Source organism: Megascapheus bottae, chromosome 20 (genome assembly GCF_031878675.1).
Source record: "Megascapheus bottae isolate mThoBot1 chromosome 20, mThoBot2.hap1, whole genome shotgun sequence".
Classification (NCBI taxonomy): Eukaryota; Metazoa; Chordata; class Mammalia; order Rodentia; family Geomyidae; genus Megascapheus; species Megascapheus bottae.
The window spans coordinates 11,678,876-11,694,606 of NC_143528.1; the positions used below are offsets into that span (position 1 = coordinate 11,678,876).

Below are 15,731 nucleotides of genomic sequence, written 5' to 3' on the forward strand. Positions count from 1 at the left end.
TGAATACAAGAGAAAAACCAACTGTGAAAGTTTTTGGGAAAATGACAGATATGCATTACTAACTTTTTTTCACTCGTTCTAAAGAAATATTATCTTCTTTACAGTTATCCTTTTTGAGTCATTTATTGAAAAATTGTATGTCCCGCCCTTTCCTTCCCTAAATGACCATTTTCCTACTTTCTATTTCCTGTCATTCTCCTCAATAACCAGAAAGATCTGTTAATCAAGTTAAATTAATTTTATTAAGAATGTGTACTGAATTATAAAGGTCTTCTAGAAGGTTCCTGATAAGACAATGTAGTACATTTTCAGATACATGATGGTTGTTTAAAACAATTCCACTCCAAACCCTTGCAACTTTGGGTTAGGAAAAGGATTTGAGGCAATTGTTTTCCCAGTTTCAGTCTGATTACCACTAAAGCTATCGTTCTTGTTCAAATACGTTTAGTTAAATTCTCCACAGTTTTTCATAAAACACACCATGAAATGCCAATATATTTAATTCTAGCATATTTAAAAAAAGGAGCTGTTTGTGTATAGCAAAAGAAAAGCACAGTCATGAATACTGATCAACAGAAAAACTAAATTGCCTTATCTTGTATGACTGTTGCTCTTAATGTACTTTACTTCTCTTTTCCTTTGTTGCCTTTGGTTAATCTCATATTGTTACTATATCTGACTGTGTTACCTGGTATATTGTATATACATTTATTTGTTTATTTGAAATAGGAAAGGGAAGGGGAAAACAAGATGATTGGAAGGGGCTAGGTGAAGGAAAATGAGACAAAAACATAAGAAGGGGTATCAGTGTGTGAGAGTAATGCACCTACTATCTGGCGAATGTAACTGTAACCCCTCTATACATTACCTCGATAATAAAAATGAAAATGAAAAAAAGTAATTAAAAAAAAAGAAAAGAGAAACTAAGCTGACAGACTAGAGTTTTTCTACAAATAGCTTGTAACTTCAATATATGAGGGGGAAAAAAAACCCTAAAATTACGAACATCCTAATCATTCACATTTTTCTAGAAATTGTAAGATATATACGATAGTAATATATTCAACAGTAAAAGTAAACTCAATCCATGGGAATATGATTCCAAAATCACTTCTTTCAAATATAGACCTTACCAGGTTAATATCTCAATAACTCTTCAGTGCTTTCAAGTAAACTTGAATTCCTTAGCATGTCATTTAAAATCACCACAACTAAGACTGGTGCCTATATGAAAATAATCTATTTGAATCCCTTACTTGAAAATGGGGATGTTTATACCAGCTTACATTTATTCTTAGATCACATTTTATCTTTATACAGGATTTGTTATATATTAACATTTTTCTTTTCTTTAGCTTTTAATATTTCCTAAAAAGCTGAATATAATTTTTTCTTTAACAAGAAAAAAAAAGGAAAGAAAAAAGAATCACCCCAACTGACTATGCTATTTCCTATTTCTGTCATTTTGATCACCATCTGATATGTCTGTTGTATGTTCATTAATTTTATCACAAACTAATATTTCTGATTACCCTGGACCCTCATTAAAAAAGTGTTAATTTCTAAGGTCTGGCTAAAGTTAAATTTGCTCTTGGTGAAGGTAATCTTGGAAACCAATTCTTTTTTTATATATATTTTTATTGTAATTAATAAAAGGGTTACATGATATTTGCCAGATAGAAGGTGCATTAATTCACATACATTGATACCCTTTCACATGTCTTGGTACCCATTTCCCTCCCCCCACCCCCCACCCACTCCCCGTATTGGTTTCCCCCCCTTCCCTATCAAGTTTCAGATAACCAAATACAAATAAATTCAATATATCAGGTAACAAAGTGAGATACTGTAACAATATGAGATACCCAAGGGACAGCAAAGGAGATGAGGGATAACATAGTACATTAAGGACAACAATCATTCGTTATATAGCTTTTGTTTCAATATCCTGGAGGTCCTTTCAATTAGCTTCATACTATGTGGCCTTATGTATCAAGGTTTTGCTCTATTGCAGATCTCTGCTAGTAGAGCCCAAGGTTTCTACTGATTATGACAAATGAGGGAAACCACTGAGCCTAAGTTCCTTTGAGTCTGGCTTACTTCACTTAATATGATTTTTTCTAAGTCTTTCCATTTCCTAACAAATGGGTTGATGTCATTCTTTCTGACAGCAGCATAGAATTCCATTGTGTACAAGTACCACAACTTGTTGATCCACTCATCAACTGAGGGACATCTACGTTGGTTCCATATCTTTGCTATGGTGAATAATGCTGCAATGAACATTGTTGTGCTAGTGGATTTAGTATGCCCTAGATTCTGGATGGTTGGGTAAATGCCAAGTAGTGGAATTGCTGGGTCATAGGGGAGTTCTATGTTTAGCCTTTTGAGGTACTGCCATACTGCTTTCCATAGTGGTTGAATGAGTTTGCACTCCCACCAACAGTGTAGTAGTGATCCCTCCTGGCCACATCCCCTCCAGCATCTGTTATTATTCGTTTTCCTGATCCTGGCCATTCTAACTGGAGTGAGGTGGAATCTTAGAGTTGTTTTGATTTGCATTTCTTTTATGACCAGAGATGTGGAGCATTTCTTCATGTGTCTATAGGCCATCTTTGTTTCTTGTTCAGAGAAGACTCTCTTTAAGTCTTTGGCCCATTTTTTAATGGGATGGTTGTTACTTCGGAGATTAGTTTTGGAGTGATTCAATTTTTTGAGTTGTTGATATATTTTAGATATGAGGCCTTTGTCTGTTGTTTGGTTGGTGAAGATCTTCTCCCACTCTGTAGGCTCCCTAATTAATTTACTAGCTATGTCCTTTTCCATACAAAAACTCTGCAGTTTAATGCAGTCCCACTTATCCAGCCTTTCTCTGATTTGTTGTGATTCTTGGTCCTTATTAAGAAAGTTTCGACCTGTGCCAAGGAGACCTAGTGTATCTTCTATTCCTTCTTGTAAAGTTTTAGAAACCAATTCTATAGAGAGATATATAAATCCAACTCTAGCCAAATTCACCTCCAGTGTCTGAGCTGATCAAGTGAATATCAAATAAAGTTCATATGGTATCTTTAAAAAGATATACTGTAAAAAGAGGACCTTTCTACAATTACTTATGTTGGAGCTGAGTACAATATAGAAAACAGCAGATTCATGTTTCTTACACACTCTTGGGAGTATCATGTCTGCTGAATGAATAAAAATGCAATATGGTACACATTATTAGAATTAATTTGTAAAAGGAACTTTGTAAATTTAGCTAAAAAAATTCCATTTGAAAGTGGCACTAATTCATAGGTTGTCTTAAAAAGCCAATTTAAATCCAAGTTTTAACAAAAGTAATTCCATGTGTTTTGTTATTTATTGTCAATTCAGTCTTATGAAAGTAGTAAAGCAATAAAAATGTCATTTAAATAGATTCTGATTTTATATAGATTCATTTTAAGTTAATACTAGGATTGATATATTTTGGTAGATGACTTCTATGATGGTTTAGCAGAAAATTAATTATTTAAGTAACAGCTGAAACACTCTTTTTCTAAAGAACATTTTATTCTCTTAAATTGAAAATAATTTTCTCAACCTGTACACTACAGAAACAGACAATTTTAATACAATGTTATTGGTATTACTCAGATGGACTATTCTGAAATTCTGAATTACCTGAGTAAGGAACAAAGTATGGCTATTTTTCAAAGGTGACTTGAACGTGTAAATGTTTAAGTCCCAAAGAATGTGTATTTTAAAGCAGTAATCTCCAAATACAGTACAGGTTTATAGATTTTATCATAACTGGTAGGACTTTTATAAACATAATACTTGATAACCAGGAGTAATTCTATAGCATTAATAGGTTGTCTGGAGAAAAGTGCATACCTATAATCCCGTGTGGTTACTGTATCTGACTTTGTTACCTGGTATAGTATACTGGGTATATACATTTATTTGTTTATTTGAAATAGGGAAGGAAAGGGGAAAAAAAAAGATGATTGGCAGGGCATGATGGGGGGAAAGGGGACAAAAACACAAGAAGGGGTATCAATGTCGAGAAGTAATGTACCCACTACCTGATGAATGTAAATATAACCTCTCTATATATTACCCCCTGCCCACCCCCAGTAATCTGAGAGCAAAGTCAGTCTTCAGGGCAGCAAGTGGTAGGTGCGATTTGTATCTCAGCTCTGGTGTGGCCTTACCTTCGCTCCATGCTTATGCAGAACTTCCATTACATCATTATGAGCTCTTTCAGCTGCAACATGCAGGGGAGTCATGAAACTATGAGGTAGAGAAAAGGAAAAGGTCATTTCCTCTCTCATTTTTGCTTAATTTCCCTTAAAGAACTAAACAACCACTGAAACTGTACTTACTCTTTATTTTTTTCATTGACATTTGCTCCTTTTCTAAGCAACAGCTCTGTCACTTGTTTCCGCTTGGGATGTAAAGAAGCCACAGCGCAGTGCTGTAAAAGAGACAGAACTAAGTCAACAAAACAACTTCTACGTTAGATTTCTGAATGAAACAGAATGTATTATCTGCTTAGGACAGTGTTATCTCAAAAAGTATCAGAATATAGTTATATATTTTTACCTTATGGAGGTAGATAAACATTTCCTCTAAACACACTGCAAGTAGGAAACACTAAATCTTCACACTAAGGTTAAATTATATTCTTGTTATGACCATGCCATGAAAAACCTTTAGCCAGTATAAAAATATTCAGCACATACTCCACTGAAAGTGTCAGAATACTTCAACTGAATCACTCAAGCCTTCACTGGGATATCGATCATATAAGCTAGTTTATTTTAAATCACTGCACTGATGCACTCCCTAAGACCAGGGCTTATATGCCCAGGGCTTGGCAACAAAATGAGTAACTTGAGCAGTTTGTTTTTTACCTTAATATTTATATAACCTTTATATTCTGCTTCCTTTTATACTGATGCTTGTATTAAAATAAAAGCAAACTACTCACAATCCACTAAAATGGACACTCTAAAGCAGTTGGTCAGGATTTTTCTGTGGCTTTGAGATTATCTCTCCTGTATAATGAATGTATCTGAGTGTAGACTGAATGTACCTGAGACTCAAGTGGACTGATATTTAGTTAAGTGTAAATGGAGATGACTTATTGCAGTATGGTGAATCTTTTAATGGTATTTTCAGTGGACACTGACTAAAGTTTGACATCTGTGCCACATATGTGCAAGAATGTTAAATCAAACTCCTTTGTACTACTTAGAGATATAAGAATACTCTTAAAAAACCAACTGCCAAAGAAAAAAGAATGTTCACTGACATATATTCAAAGATCCTATAAGTATTATCATCTGCTTAAGTTCGGAATTCAGAAAGGATCCCTAATTAGTGATTAAGCAAGTCTTTTCTGAAAGCATATTAGAAGAAAGAATATAGAGAGCTATGAGGGCAATTTGTACAGACGAGGCTAGAAAATTCATGACTATCTCATCTTTCTGCACAAATATAAATAGTTCTCTGAATATATTTGCTCACAAAGATGGCACGTATCTTTGAAAACACACTTTTATTTCCTACAGAAAACAAATACAGTATTTTATTTAGTAAATATACACGAAAAGAAGATTCTATCAGAGAGATTACACTTTGTATTTTATGGATGCATTAGCCAGAAAGGTAGACTTAACATACTAATCTTGGGTAAAAACAAAGATAAAATAATTTCCAAAACAAGGCCAAACAAATCTCTTTCACCCATGAAAGAATCATGTGCTGAACCAAATTTAAACAACAGGGTAACCAACATTAAAATGCAAATTCTTGGCATTTCAGGTAATAAAGCTGCTTTTAGGATGTTGTAATAAAAAGGATTATTTTGAGTTAACATTACGACTAGACTCAAGGAATGGATTAATAAAAGCTTACCAGTGCTGTTTCATGAGACTGTGGTTGTTTGAAATTAATAATCTCCAAAGCAAGTGTTTTTTTAACTTTGGCTAGGTCTGCTTCTCTAGCTGCCTGTAGTAGAGAATGACCTTTGAATTCATCTGTCAATGAAATAATAGTTGACATATAATAGTTAGAAGTTCATTTAGAAAAAAAACCTGCTGGGCATAAAGATATATGCTTACAACCCTAGCACTTGGGAAGCTGAAGCAGGAGGGGTTATAAAGTTTAAGACGCTAACTTGGGTTGTATTGAGATCAAGACTAATCTGAGCTACAAAGGCCCTGTTTTTATTTTATTTATGATGAGGCTAAATGAAAGGATCTCCAGGATATGGAAACAAGAACGTTATATCGTGTGATTATTGTTCCTAATGTACTATGTTATTTCTCTTCTCCTTTGTTGCCCTTTGGTTAATCTCATATTATTTCAGTATCTGACTTTGTTACCTGGCATATTGTATATACGTTTATTTGTTTATTTGAAATAGGAAAGGGAAGGGGGAAAACAAGACAATTGGGAGGGGGTGGGGGAGAGGAAAATGGGGACAAAAACATGAGAAGGGATATCAATGTGTGAGAAGTAATGCACCTACTATCTGGAAAATGTAACTGTAACTCCTCTGTACATTACCATTTAAAAAATTGAAAAAAAAGGGGGGGGGACAGGAGTGATAGAGTGCTTGCCTAGCATGCACTAAGACTCAGGTTGGATTCCTTGGTTACAACATATATAGAAAAAAGCCAGAAGTGTTGTTGTGGCTCAAGTGGCAGAGCTTTAGCCTTGACAAAGACCAAGGACAGTGCTTAGGCCCTGAGTTCAAGCCTGGACTGGCAGAAAAAAAAAAAAAAAAGAAAAGAAAACAAAAAATTTTAAAAAGCCTATTGTTTTTATATAAACATAGGAAAATTATTAACTTTTGTATCTTCTCTTATTCCTAAAGTAGTGGTACAGCAGTGTAAAGATAAAGCTATACATTACTGCAAAATTCTGGATATGTATGTTCTGAAATAAGACCCTACACCTCAGAATTCATAAAGATTCACATACAAAGACATTTACTATAACTAAGTTTTTAAAAGAGGTAATCTAGATGGTCACCAGAAGGAAACTAGCTAAATAACTTGTGAGCACATACAATGGAACAATGGAATATTTTGCGGCTCTTAAATAAACAAAAAAAATCAATATATATGAACAAAATACATCTATAAAAATTCAAATCGTCAAAGAATAGGCTGGTCCATTTTTTCTGTTTTGTTATGCTCTTGCTTCTATTGCCATAACAATGTAAAAAATTGAGGGATGCGGGAGACATGCAGAGAAATATTCATCAAAATGTCAATAATGGTTGTCTTCACATAGAGAACTGAAATGTGTGAGAATTTCCAGAGTTTGAAAGTTTTTCAAAGAACAATTACTATTTTATTATTTTATAAGTGAGACTTTTAAAAAAGCATATCTAAATCATTTTTATAAATAATTTTTAAACACAGATGGTATACAGCTTAGTACATTACATAGCAGTTTCAAAGTCTTGTAGCTAAATACTACTATGCTTTTTTTTACTTCTCTCTATTCTTCTGAGGGCTTGATCACAATCTCTCATAAAATAGAGAGAGAGACATTGCAACTGACAACAGTGCTTGTGTACTGCATGCTTTATTCTTTAATGATTACATTTTGAAGATCTTAAGATTCTCTGGATAAGCCTTCCTGACCTCCTCTAGAGTGGGTTAGGGCTGCACGTGAGGCCTCTGGCAGTTGTCTTTAGCTTTAACATAGAATGCATTGCCATATCATATTTGCTACAGCAATCTTTTCCCCTATTACAAACCTTGTCATGTCACGTTCCCAAGAAATATTTGTTGCATAGATAGTAAACATTTGTATAAGTTATAGCAAGTTAAGAAAAGAACGGTTTTTACAATTCTTATTTATTCAATGATTCTTTATCATTGCTAAATTCCTCAACGTATAGAACTTGAGGCCAAAAAAAAAAACCTAAGGAAATTTAAATACAATGGCATTCAGGTAATAATTCATCAACATTGGTTTATTAGTTGTTATGAATGTACCATACTAATGAAAAATGTTCTTATATAGGAGGACGGGATGTAGAGTATATGTAAACTCTCACTACTAGCTTTCTAAACTTCGCATATCTAAAACAGAATGCTTCTTTAAATACCTATTTATACAAGTATAAATAATATGAATCAGGAACTGTGAAAATTATTTCTATTTTACTTAAATCTAGCTATGTGATTATACCTGAGCATAATACTCAATAAATAAAAAACAAAAAACCGTGATCACACAACTATGCAAGGCTTGGGAAATAATGAGTGCTCAATGTGAAGACGCATCGATTATCAGTGGCACAATAAGATAAGCTCTTTAAGTTCAGAGATCTGAGCTCTGATTTGCCCACTGCTATATTCCTAGTGTCTATCATATAGCTAAGTGTTTAATAAATGGTTGTTGGTGACTCATCCTCATGAGCTTTAATGAAACAAAAAGGAGCCTCAATGTATGAATTAGAAATTTGTTTTGAGTAAACCTAAAGTGTATGTAGTATGGATATTTAAAATTACTGTGTACTTTATGAACAGTACATGATTAGAAATGAGGATTATCAATAAGACCCAATAACAAGCAAAGATACTCTAATTTATAGCTAGACACTGCTTTTAGCATAGTAATACATACAAGTCAGTCTCTCCCGGAGCTCAGGAGTTGGAGCCATATCCACAGCACTTTTGCCATGGCAGTTGACTAACGTAGGGTCAGCACCATGGCTAAGTAACAGGGAGCATACTTCTACGCGATTCTTGGAAGCAGCCTCATGCAGAGGAGTAAACTGCCAGAGATCCATAGCATTAACGCAAGCTCCATGCTGAATTCAGGAACAAAGTTTTATGTTAGCAATCATTTAGACTAAATTAAACTTATAAAACATTTACTTCATTGGAAATTTGTTATAACTTTTGGAGATATGTTTTCAATAACTTAAGCTGAATAAATTTTTAAAAATTCTTAACAATAAAATACCAAGATGGGGGGGGTGGAGGGGAGGGTAATGGGGACCAAGACATGTGAAATGGTATCAATATATGTGAATTAATGCACCTTCTATCTGGCAAATATCATGTAACCCTTTTATTAATTACAATAAAAAATATAAAAAAACAAAAAAACAATAAAATACTCTCAACAATTATGTGTCTTAAAAATCTTATCTGAAGGTTGGAAACAATATTCAACAATGACAAAAGTAAGAAACTTAGAAATCAGAAAATTAAAAACAAAAGAATAGACATGTCATTAAAAAAAAGAATTTCACTCATATTTACAATAGAGCAAAACCTGGATACATAAGGCCATATAGTATGATGCTAAATGAAAGGACCTCCAGGATATAGAAACAAAAGCCATATAATGAGTGATTGTTGTCCTTAATGTACTATGTTATCTCTCATCTCTTTTGCTGTCCCTTGGTTATCTCATATTGTTACAGTATTTCACCTTGTTATCTAATATAATGTATATATGTTTATTTGGTTATTTGAAATAGGATAGGGAAGGGGGAAAACAAGACCAGGGGCAGGGGTCAGGACAGGGATATGGGGACCAAGATATGAGAAAAGGTATTGATGCTTGTGAAGTAATGTACCTTCTGTCTGGTGAATATAATGTAACCCTTCTATTAATTACAATAAAAATATATGAAAAAAATCTTATTGGCTAAAGTATACAGGTACAAATTAAAGAGAAAAGCAAATAGCCAAGTGCCGGTGGCTCATGCCTGTAATATAGGCTACTCAGGGAACTGGGATCTGAGGATCATGGTTTAAAGGCAATCTGAACAGAATAAGTCCACGACATTTTTATCTCCTCCAATTAACCACCAAAAAGCTGGAAGTGGAGCTATAGCTCAACTGGTACAGTGGCAGATGAGCAGATAAGTTCAAGCCCCATTACCACCCCAAATGACAAATGATGGCTCTAAATTTTAATCTCTCACCTTTAGTAGCAATTCTGTAACTTCATAATGTCCATATGAACATGCATTATGAAGAGGCACAAGCCCACTAAATGAAAAAAGGCAAATTAAAATAATGTCCAACATCTTATTTGTGACGTGCTAAAAACAAAAAAGTGAACACATTCAAGTATCACTATATAAAAACACTCTACTTAATCAAAGAGTTCAAAGTATGTTATGCTCAAACTTTCTTCATTGCTCTTACACGTTTTATATATAGAGTTCATATAAGTAATGGTAAGCACCAATTAGAACAATAGCAAAGTAAGAGGGAGATCATATGACAATTGATCATTATGTGTTTTATTTATCCATTATGAATAGGAAATGTTAGATAGCAGTGAATAGAAATATTCCTACAGTTTAAATTTATTTTCATGATAGTTTCCAGTATAAGAATTAAATACCTAGATCACACTGTAACTCAAATATCTAAAGTATTCTAAATGAGCACGAAAAACAACAACCCTTTCCTGTTGTGTACTTCTCTTGACCTATTGTACTTCTCTTGACCTATTGTATACTCATCTGTTTTCAGCAGTGTATAAAGAAACACAATGGATAAGAACACCAGGCATTTGTGTCCCTATTTCCATTGGGATATGGCAAATACCCAGCACAGGGAAAAAAGAAATGTACAGAAAAGAGCAGATTTGAAATGGATGGATTCTCCTTCTTATAACTGTCTCAGGTATTGAGTTTTTCTATGCTTCCTGATATGGAGTGGTGTTGGGGAGAGAATGAAATAAAACCTCCCTCTGGAGAATCTCTTCTTTAAGCTGTCAGTCACAAGAATATAATACAATCTATCTCAACTGGGTAGAGTCAACTGTCTTAGACTTAAAAAAAAAAAAAGACTACAAGAAATGTTAGCCTCTTGGCATGGGGTAGCAAACTCAATATCAATATATTCCTGGATTCTAGGCAGAAAAATAGTACAATGTGTCCCCAAATTCATCTATTCATAAAATAAATGACATAACTGCTTTGTTGTCGTTGTCTTTGATTCCTAACCCATTTTTCTCTCTTACTAAGTTTCATAAGGATCATCTATTTTTTTAGTTCAGATATCCAACATTTCTTTAGAGGAAAAATATCCACCAAATTAGAGTATTGTATATGTAGTATTTTGGTTTATTTGACCTTCCAATGCCTGAGGAATTTGACAGCTATACTACTAGACTATCCCAATATTCCAATATTCAATTTGTTTAATGTTTCTGAAATACAAATTCAGAGCTGAAATGGATTATAATTGGGAAAAATTGTCTAGAGGTTAAACTTTGTAGAATCTCAGATGGTGAAAGCAAAGCAAAGTATTCCATAATGAAAGCATTAACGAGAAACAAATGGGACACGTACCCTTTGTCTTTTGCATGGACATCAGCCCCGTGTTGAAGCAGTAGCTGAACAATGCGAACTCTGTTGTATCCTGCTGCTAGATGTAAGGGAGTGGACTGGAAAAGAGAAACAATAATACGTCCTTCCTTCTTCAGGTAAAAAAGAAATTCTGGATGTAGAGAGATTTAATTAAATACACATCAAAAGTTAGGCTGAAAACTTGGGCTGAAATGCCTCAAGTTCACATTTCATAACTGGATGAGATAATTGATTTCTGGAAAGGGAACTTCCATCTGCTATGGCTTGAATATGGTTGATCCCCACCAAAACTCATGCTGAGTCTTAGCCTAACAATGTCCAAAAGAACGAGGGTCTTTAAGAGATCAATGTGTTCTCATGGGAATGAGATGACATTATAAAAGAACTAAACTAGTGGTTACTACAAAAGTGGGCTCTTACATAAATCTGCCTTTATCATCCTCTTTTGCTTCCTTTCTCTCCCTGTTACCTTGCCTTCTTTCCCCCTCACAAAATACGCAGTGCCAAACCTTTTGTTGTGGAGCAGACAAGTGACCCTTGTTAGATGCTGATACCATGCCATCTATATCTGCCACCACAAGACTGCTGAATCATATACTTCTTTTCTTTTTCTATTATCCAATGGACTAACATACCATCATCTACCTTCAAGGCCTTCAGTAATCAAATCTATACCGCCAATCTAATACTACATACTTTTAACACAAAACATTCTCAGTTATTCTGAGTTATTCATGGGACCATCTTCCCTAAAACTGGAAACATTCTTCCTTATCCTATTTAAGTCTTCAAGTTCTACCTTCTAAATCCCAATTCTACCATAAACCTTACTTTGTTTAAAAAAAAAAAAAAACTAGCTCACAATGTTTCTTTAATAGGAAAGATTGAAAAGTATCCCTAACAAATGATTTGAAAAAATTTTACCTGAAACTTTCTTCATTTTATACAGTTCCTACCAGTGAGTAAATCAATACTAATCTGCTATACTGTATCCAATGAAATATGCCTATACAGTATTTAATCTTTCATTTTATGTCACATATACAGTATAGAGAAACATTTGCCACATTTTAATTTGAAACAAGTTATTAAAAAGTCCTCTGCTAAAATTTAACATAGTAATTAAAATAATCAAACTCCTCATTTTTAAGTCAGAATTAATTTTAATTAAAAAATTCTTTGTAACTATAGCAACTTACCACTTTCACTCAATTAAAGCTTAAATATTTTAACAGTTTTATACATACGCTCTAAAATACTTTAATGTACTCTTTTTTTTTTTTGCTGTCTTCTATTTGGCCTTAGGATTTCATAAGAATTTTAATTTATTTTTCTCACCTATTACAAATGTTAAAATAGAAAGAATTACTACATACTGTATTATTCATTACTGTTTTCAAGACTAGACATATTACATATTCTGATCATCTCTATATTGAGAAAAGATTCTGAATACACATCTTTTTTGAAATAGTATTTTTACTATTTTTAAGTAGTTGTACAAAGGAGTTACCCTTCAACTAAACAGTTTATAAATATAATACACCTTGACTGATGTTACCATTCTAGTCATTATTCTCCCCTTCCCTTTCCAACCTGACTTTTTCTCTTAGCTTTCTTAATTTTGTAGGATATGTACTGAACATTATAAATTCATTCCTCCTTTCTTCATTCATTTACCCCTTCACACATTTCTAGGGCTAGTTTCCTGGTATTTATTTATTTTGTTAAATTGTGAGTTAGTTTTATAAGGTATTACAATGTGTGAATTTTCCCTTGCAAATATCATACTTTATTGTACATTTGCATACAACCCCATATGTTTCCTTGTACATTTATAAATTCTAGCTTCCACGTATGAGAAAAAACACAATTTCTTTGTTTCTCGGCTTGACTTGACTTTTTCCCTATCTAGGAGCTTGTGTGTTTTCTTTAAGTTTTTTTTTGTTGCTATTTTCTTTGTCACACAAATAGGATTGTATTATATTCTTCTGCAACTTGCTTTTTTTCTCCTTAAATGTTCTTACACAAAAGTCTTATTCTTTATAATGGCTGTATAGTGTTTCCACTGTGTGGCTGCACCATAGTTATTTGCCCATTGCCTATAAATGGTTATTTACACATATTCTTATCTTTGCCCTATTTATCAAAATAGTCTCATTAGAATCTATTATTTGGTTAAACTAGATCAGTGTTTGCCTTTTACAAATGTAATACTATGTTTGCCATTAGCACAAAATTCCTATGGAAATACAATAAACACATAATCAGACCTTTATTAATCTGTTTAGAAAGAAAAAGCTAAGAAGCTCTTTGAGATTGTTAAACAAATTAAAATCTAGAGAATCAATATAGACATGAATTCATGGTAACGAATGTACCTCCTCTGTTAATGCCTGTCTTTGAAGGGGTATTTCAATAGTACAGATTGTATTCCTTGAAGTTTCTGAACTCCATGTCTATTACAAACAGCATTACAAAGTCACATAACTGATTAACACAGCAACAATTTTTGATGCAAACTATTGGTTTTGCAGGATAACTGAGGAATAGGAAGATTCTTATTAATGATCAAGTACACACACTGACTTCAGAACTCTCATTCTGGCTTCCTTCTTTTTCTTCATAACTGGAATAGTTAAGTGGCAGAAAGTGTTAGTATTATTGATTTCAGCATTCTGATCCATAGAACACCACACTAATACTAATACTAAATACTAATATTGACCATACGGCCATAACTTTAGAAACTGTTGGGACTCCTCAATAGAAACTACCTAAAAATAGTAAGTAAAGCAGGATAAGGAAGAATTCTAAAATTGAAATTGGAGTTGAATCCATTCCTTATTGTTACTGTACCTGATTTTGTTACCTGGTATATTGTATATGTTTATTTGTTTATTTGAAATAGAAAAGGGAAAGAGGGAAAACAAGATGAATGGGAGGGGTTTGGGAGAGGGAAATGGAGACAAAAACATAAGAGGGGGTATCAATATGTGAGAAGTAATGCACCTACTACTTGGCGAATCTAACTGTAACCCCTTTATACAATAAAAAATAAAATTAAAGAAAAAGAATTTTTCTATGTATCACTAAAAGATAGTTACATGGCTTCTTCTTGAACTAAATCCCTTCAGCTACTTCATCTGCTTCTTACAGACTTCTTACCTGACTACCTTCCTATTTACCTATTTCTGGTTGGGCAATGCACATACTTAAAGTGTGACACCCTAAATGAGGCACCAAATGGAAATATGAACTGATCTAAACCAATGAATGAGCTCTCTTTTTAAGTCTATCAGTGATTCATAGTGAAAGTTCTAACATATCTTGAGAGGCTGCACTAGTTGCCATTTACAGCTTCTTCCAAATAAGATCCTATGGGGATAATCATTGATATTTTAAAGTATCAGCGTGTTCTTTCAAAGATGTATTCATCTTTAGGAAGATACTTCAGACATTTGAAAGATTACAGAATTTATAAAACAAACAACTGATTTGAATGGAAAATTATTTTAAAAGAATATAAAGAATTTTCTTCATTCTAAGTGTAGGAAGAAAAAAATAAGAGAAATGCGATGAAAAGAAAAGAACAGGAATCCCAAAGGGCAATCTTTGTGAGAATAGAATTCTGAATGCCAACTTAATGCAATTTTAACTTAACATTATCACTGTGGAAACTCCAAGGGGATTCTCCAGCACCTAGAAATTTGCATTTCTCTTTTCCAGCCTCAGCTTTCCAGAATCAGCAAGAGAACTAAACTGTGTGAATGTAAATGGGTGTCTACCATACTTTCATAGAGATCCTCTGAGGGTAAAGGAGTTTCTTCTCAAAGTGCAATGTTAGTTTTTAATTGTTTAGTTGAGACACATCTGGTAGACTTTAGGGAAATAAGGTGTCTTAGTCTGATAGTAACCTATTTCATTGCTTGGGAAAAAAACCGTTCATACTATCCAAGTGCATATGAATCACTCTTTTTTAAAATTTTATTTTTTTGTCAGGGTGTTGTATAGAAGGGTTACAGTGACATTCATCAGGTAGTAAGTACATTACTTCTTGAATATTTGCAACCTTAGGGCTCCATATCAAAACTTTAAAATAAATAGATGACTTGTTCTTGAAAGAGAAAACAGTTGTTTGTACTGTCTGGAACATAAAGATTATATAGGAAGGAAGCATCCTACGGTAGACTCAGTGGATCACTAGATAGACTTTTAACTGTAAACTAAGAGACTGGAAAATTCCTTTAATGAATTTAAGTGTGGTTAAGATCGCTAGGACTTTGGAAACACTCAGCCAAATCTAGATTCTTTCAGTCTTTGATTTATTATTTCTAGATTTACACAAATCAATGCAGAACCTGAAGAATGCTAGAACAGA

At 33.4% G+C, this 15,731-nt stretch overlaps 1 protein-coding gene and 1 long non-coding RNA gene across 2 annotated transcripts in view; one reads left to right on the top strand and one right to left on the bottom strand.

Annotated features, from left to right (window-relative positions):
• The window catches only part of LOC150049175 (uncharacterized), a 34,823-nt gene extending 19,640 nt beyond the window's left edge, over positions 1 to 15,183 (top strand). The window contains exons 3-4 of the long non-coding RNA XR_016539028.1: positions 10,509 to 10,661; positions 15,080 to 15,183. This is a non-coding gene — a long non-coding RNA (uncharacterized LOC150049175). The remainder of the gene's footprint in view (positions 1 to 10,508; positions 10,662 to 15,079) is intronic.
• Tnks (tankyrase) overlaps positions 1 to 15,731 on the bottom strand; it is a 138,426-nt gene that overhangs the window by 33,951 nt on the left and 88,744 nt on the right. Inside the window, exons 6-11 of the mRNA XM_090353971.1 lie at positions 11,333 to 11,427; positions 9,950 to 10,016; positions 8,635 to 8,821; positions 5,902 to 6,023; positions 4,365 to 4,456; positions 4,194 to 4,272 (exon numbers count right to left, since the gene is read on the bottom strand). Coding sequence (XP_090210097.1) covers positions 4,194 to 4,272; positions 4,365 to 4,456; positions 5,902 to 6,023; positions 8,635 to 8,821; positions 9,950 to 10,016; positions 11,333 to 11,427 — 642 coding nt within the window. The remainder of the gene's footprint in view (positions 1 to 4,193; positions 4,273 to 4,364; positions 4,457 to 5,901; positions 6,024 to 8,634; positions 8,822 to 9,949; positions 10,017 to 11,332; positions 11,428 to 15,731) is intronic.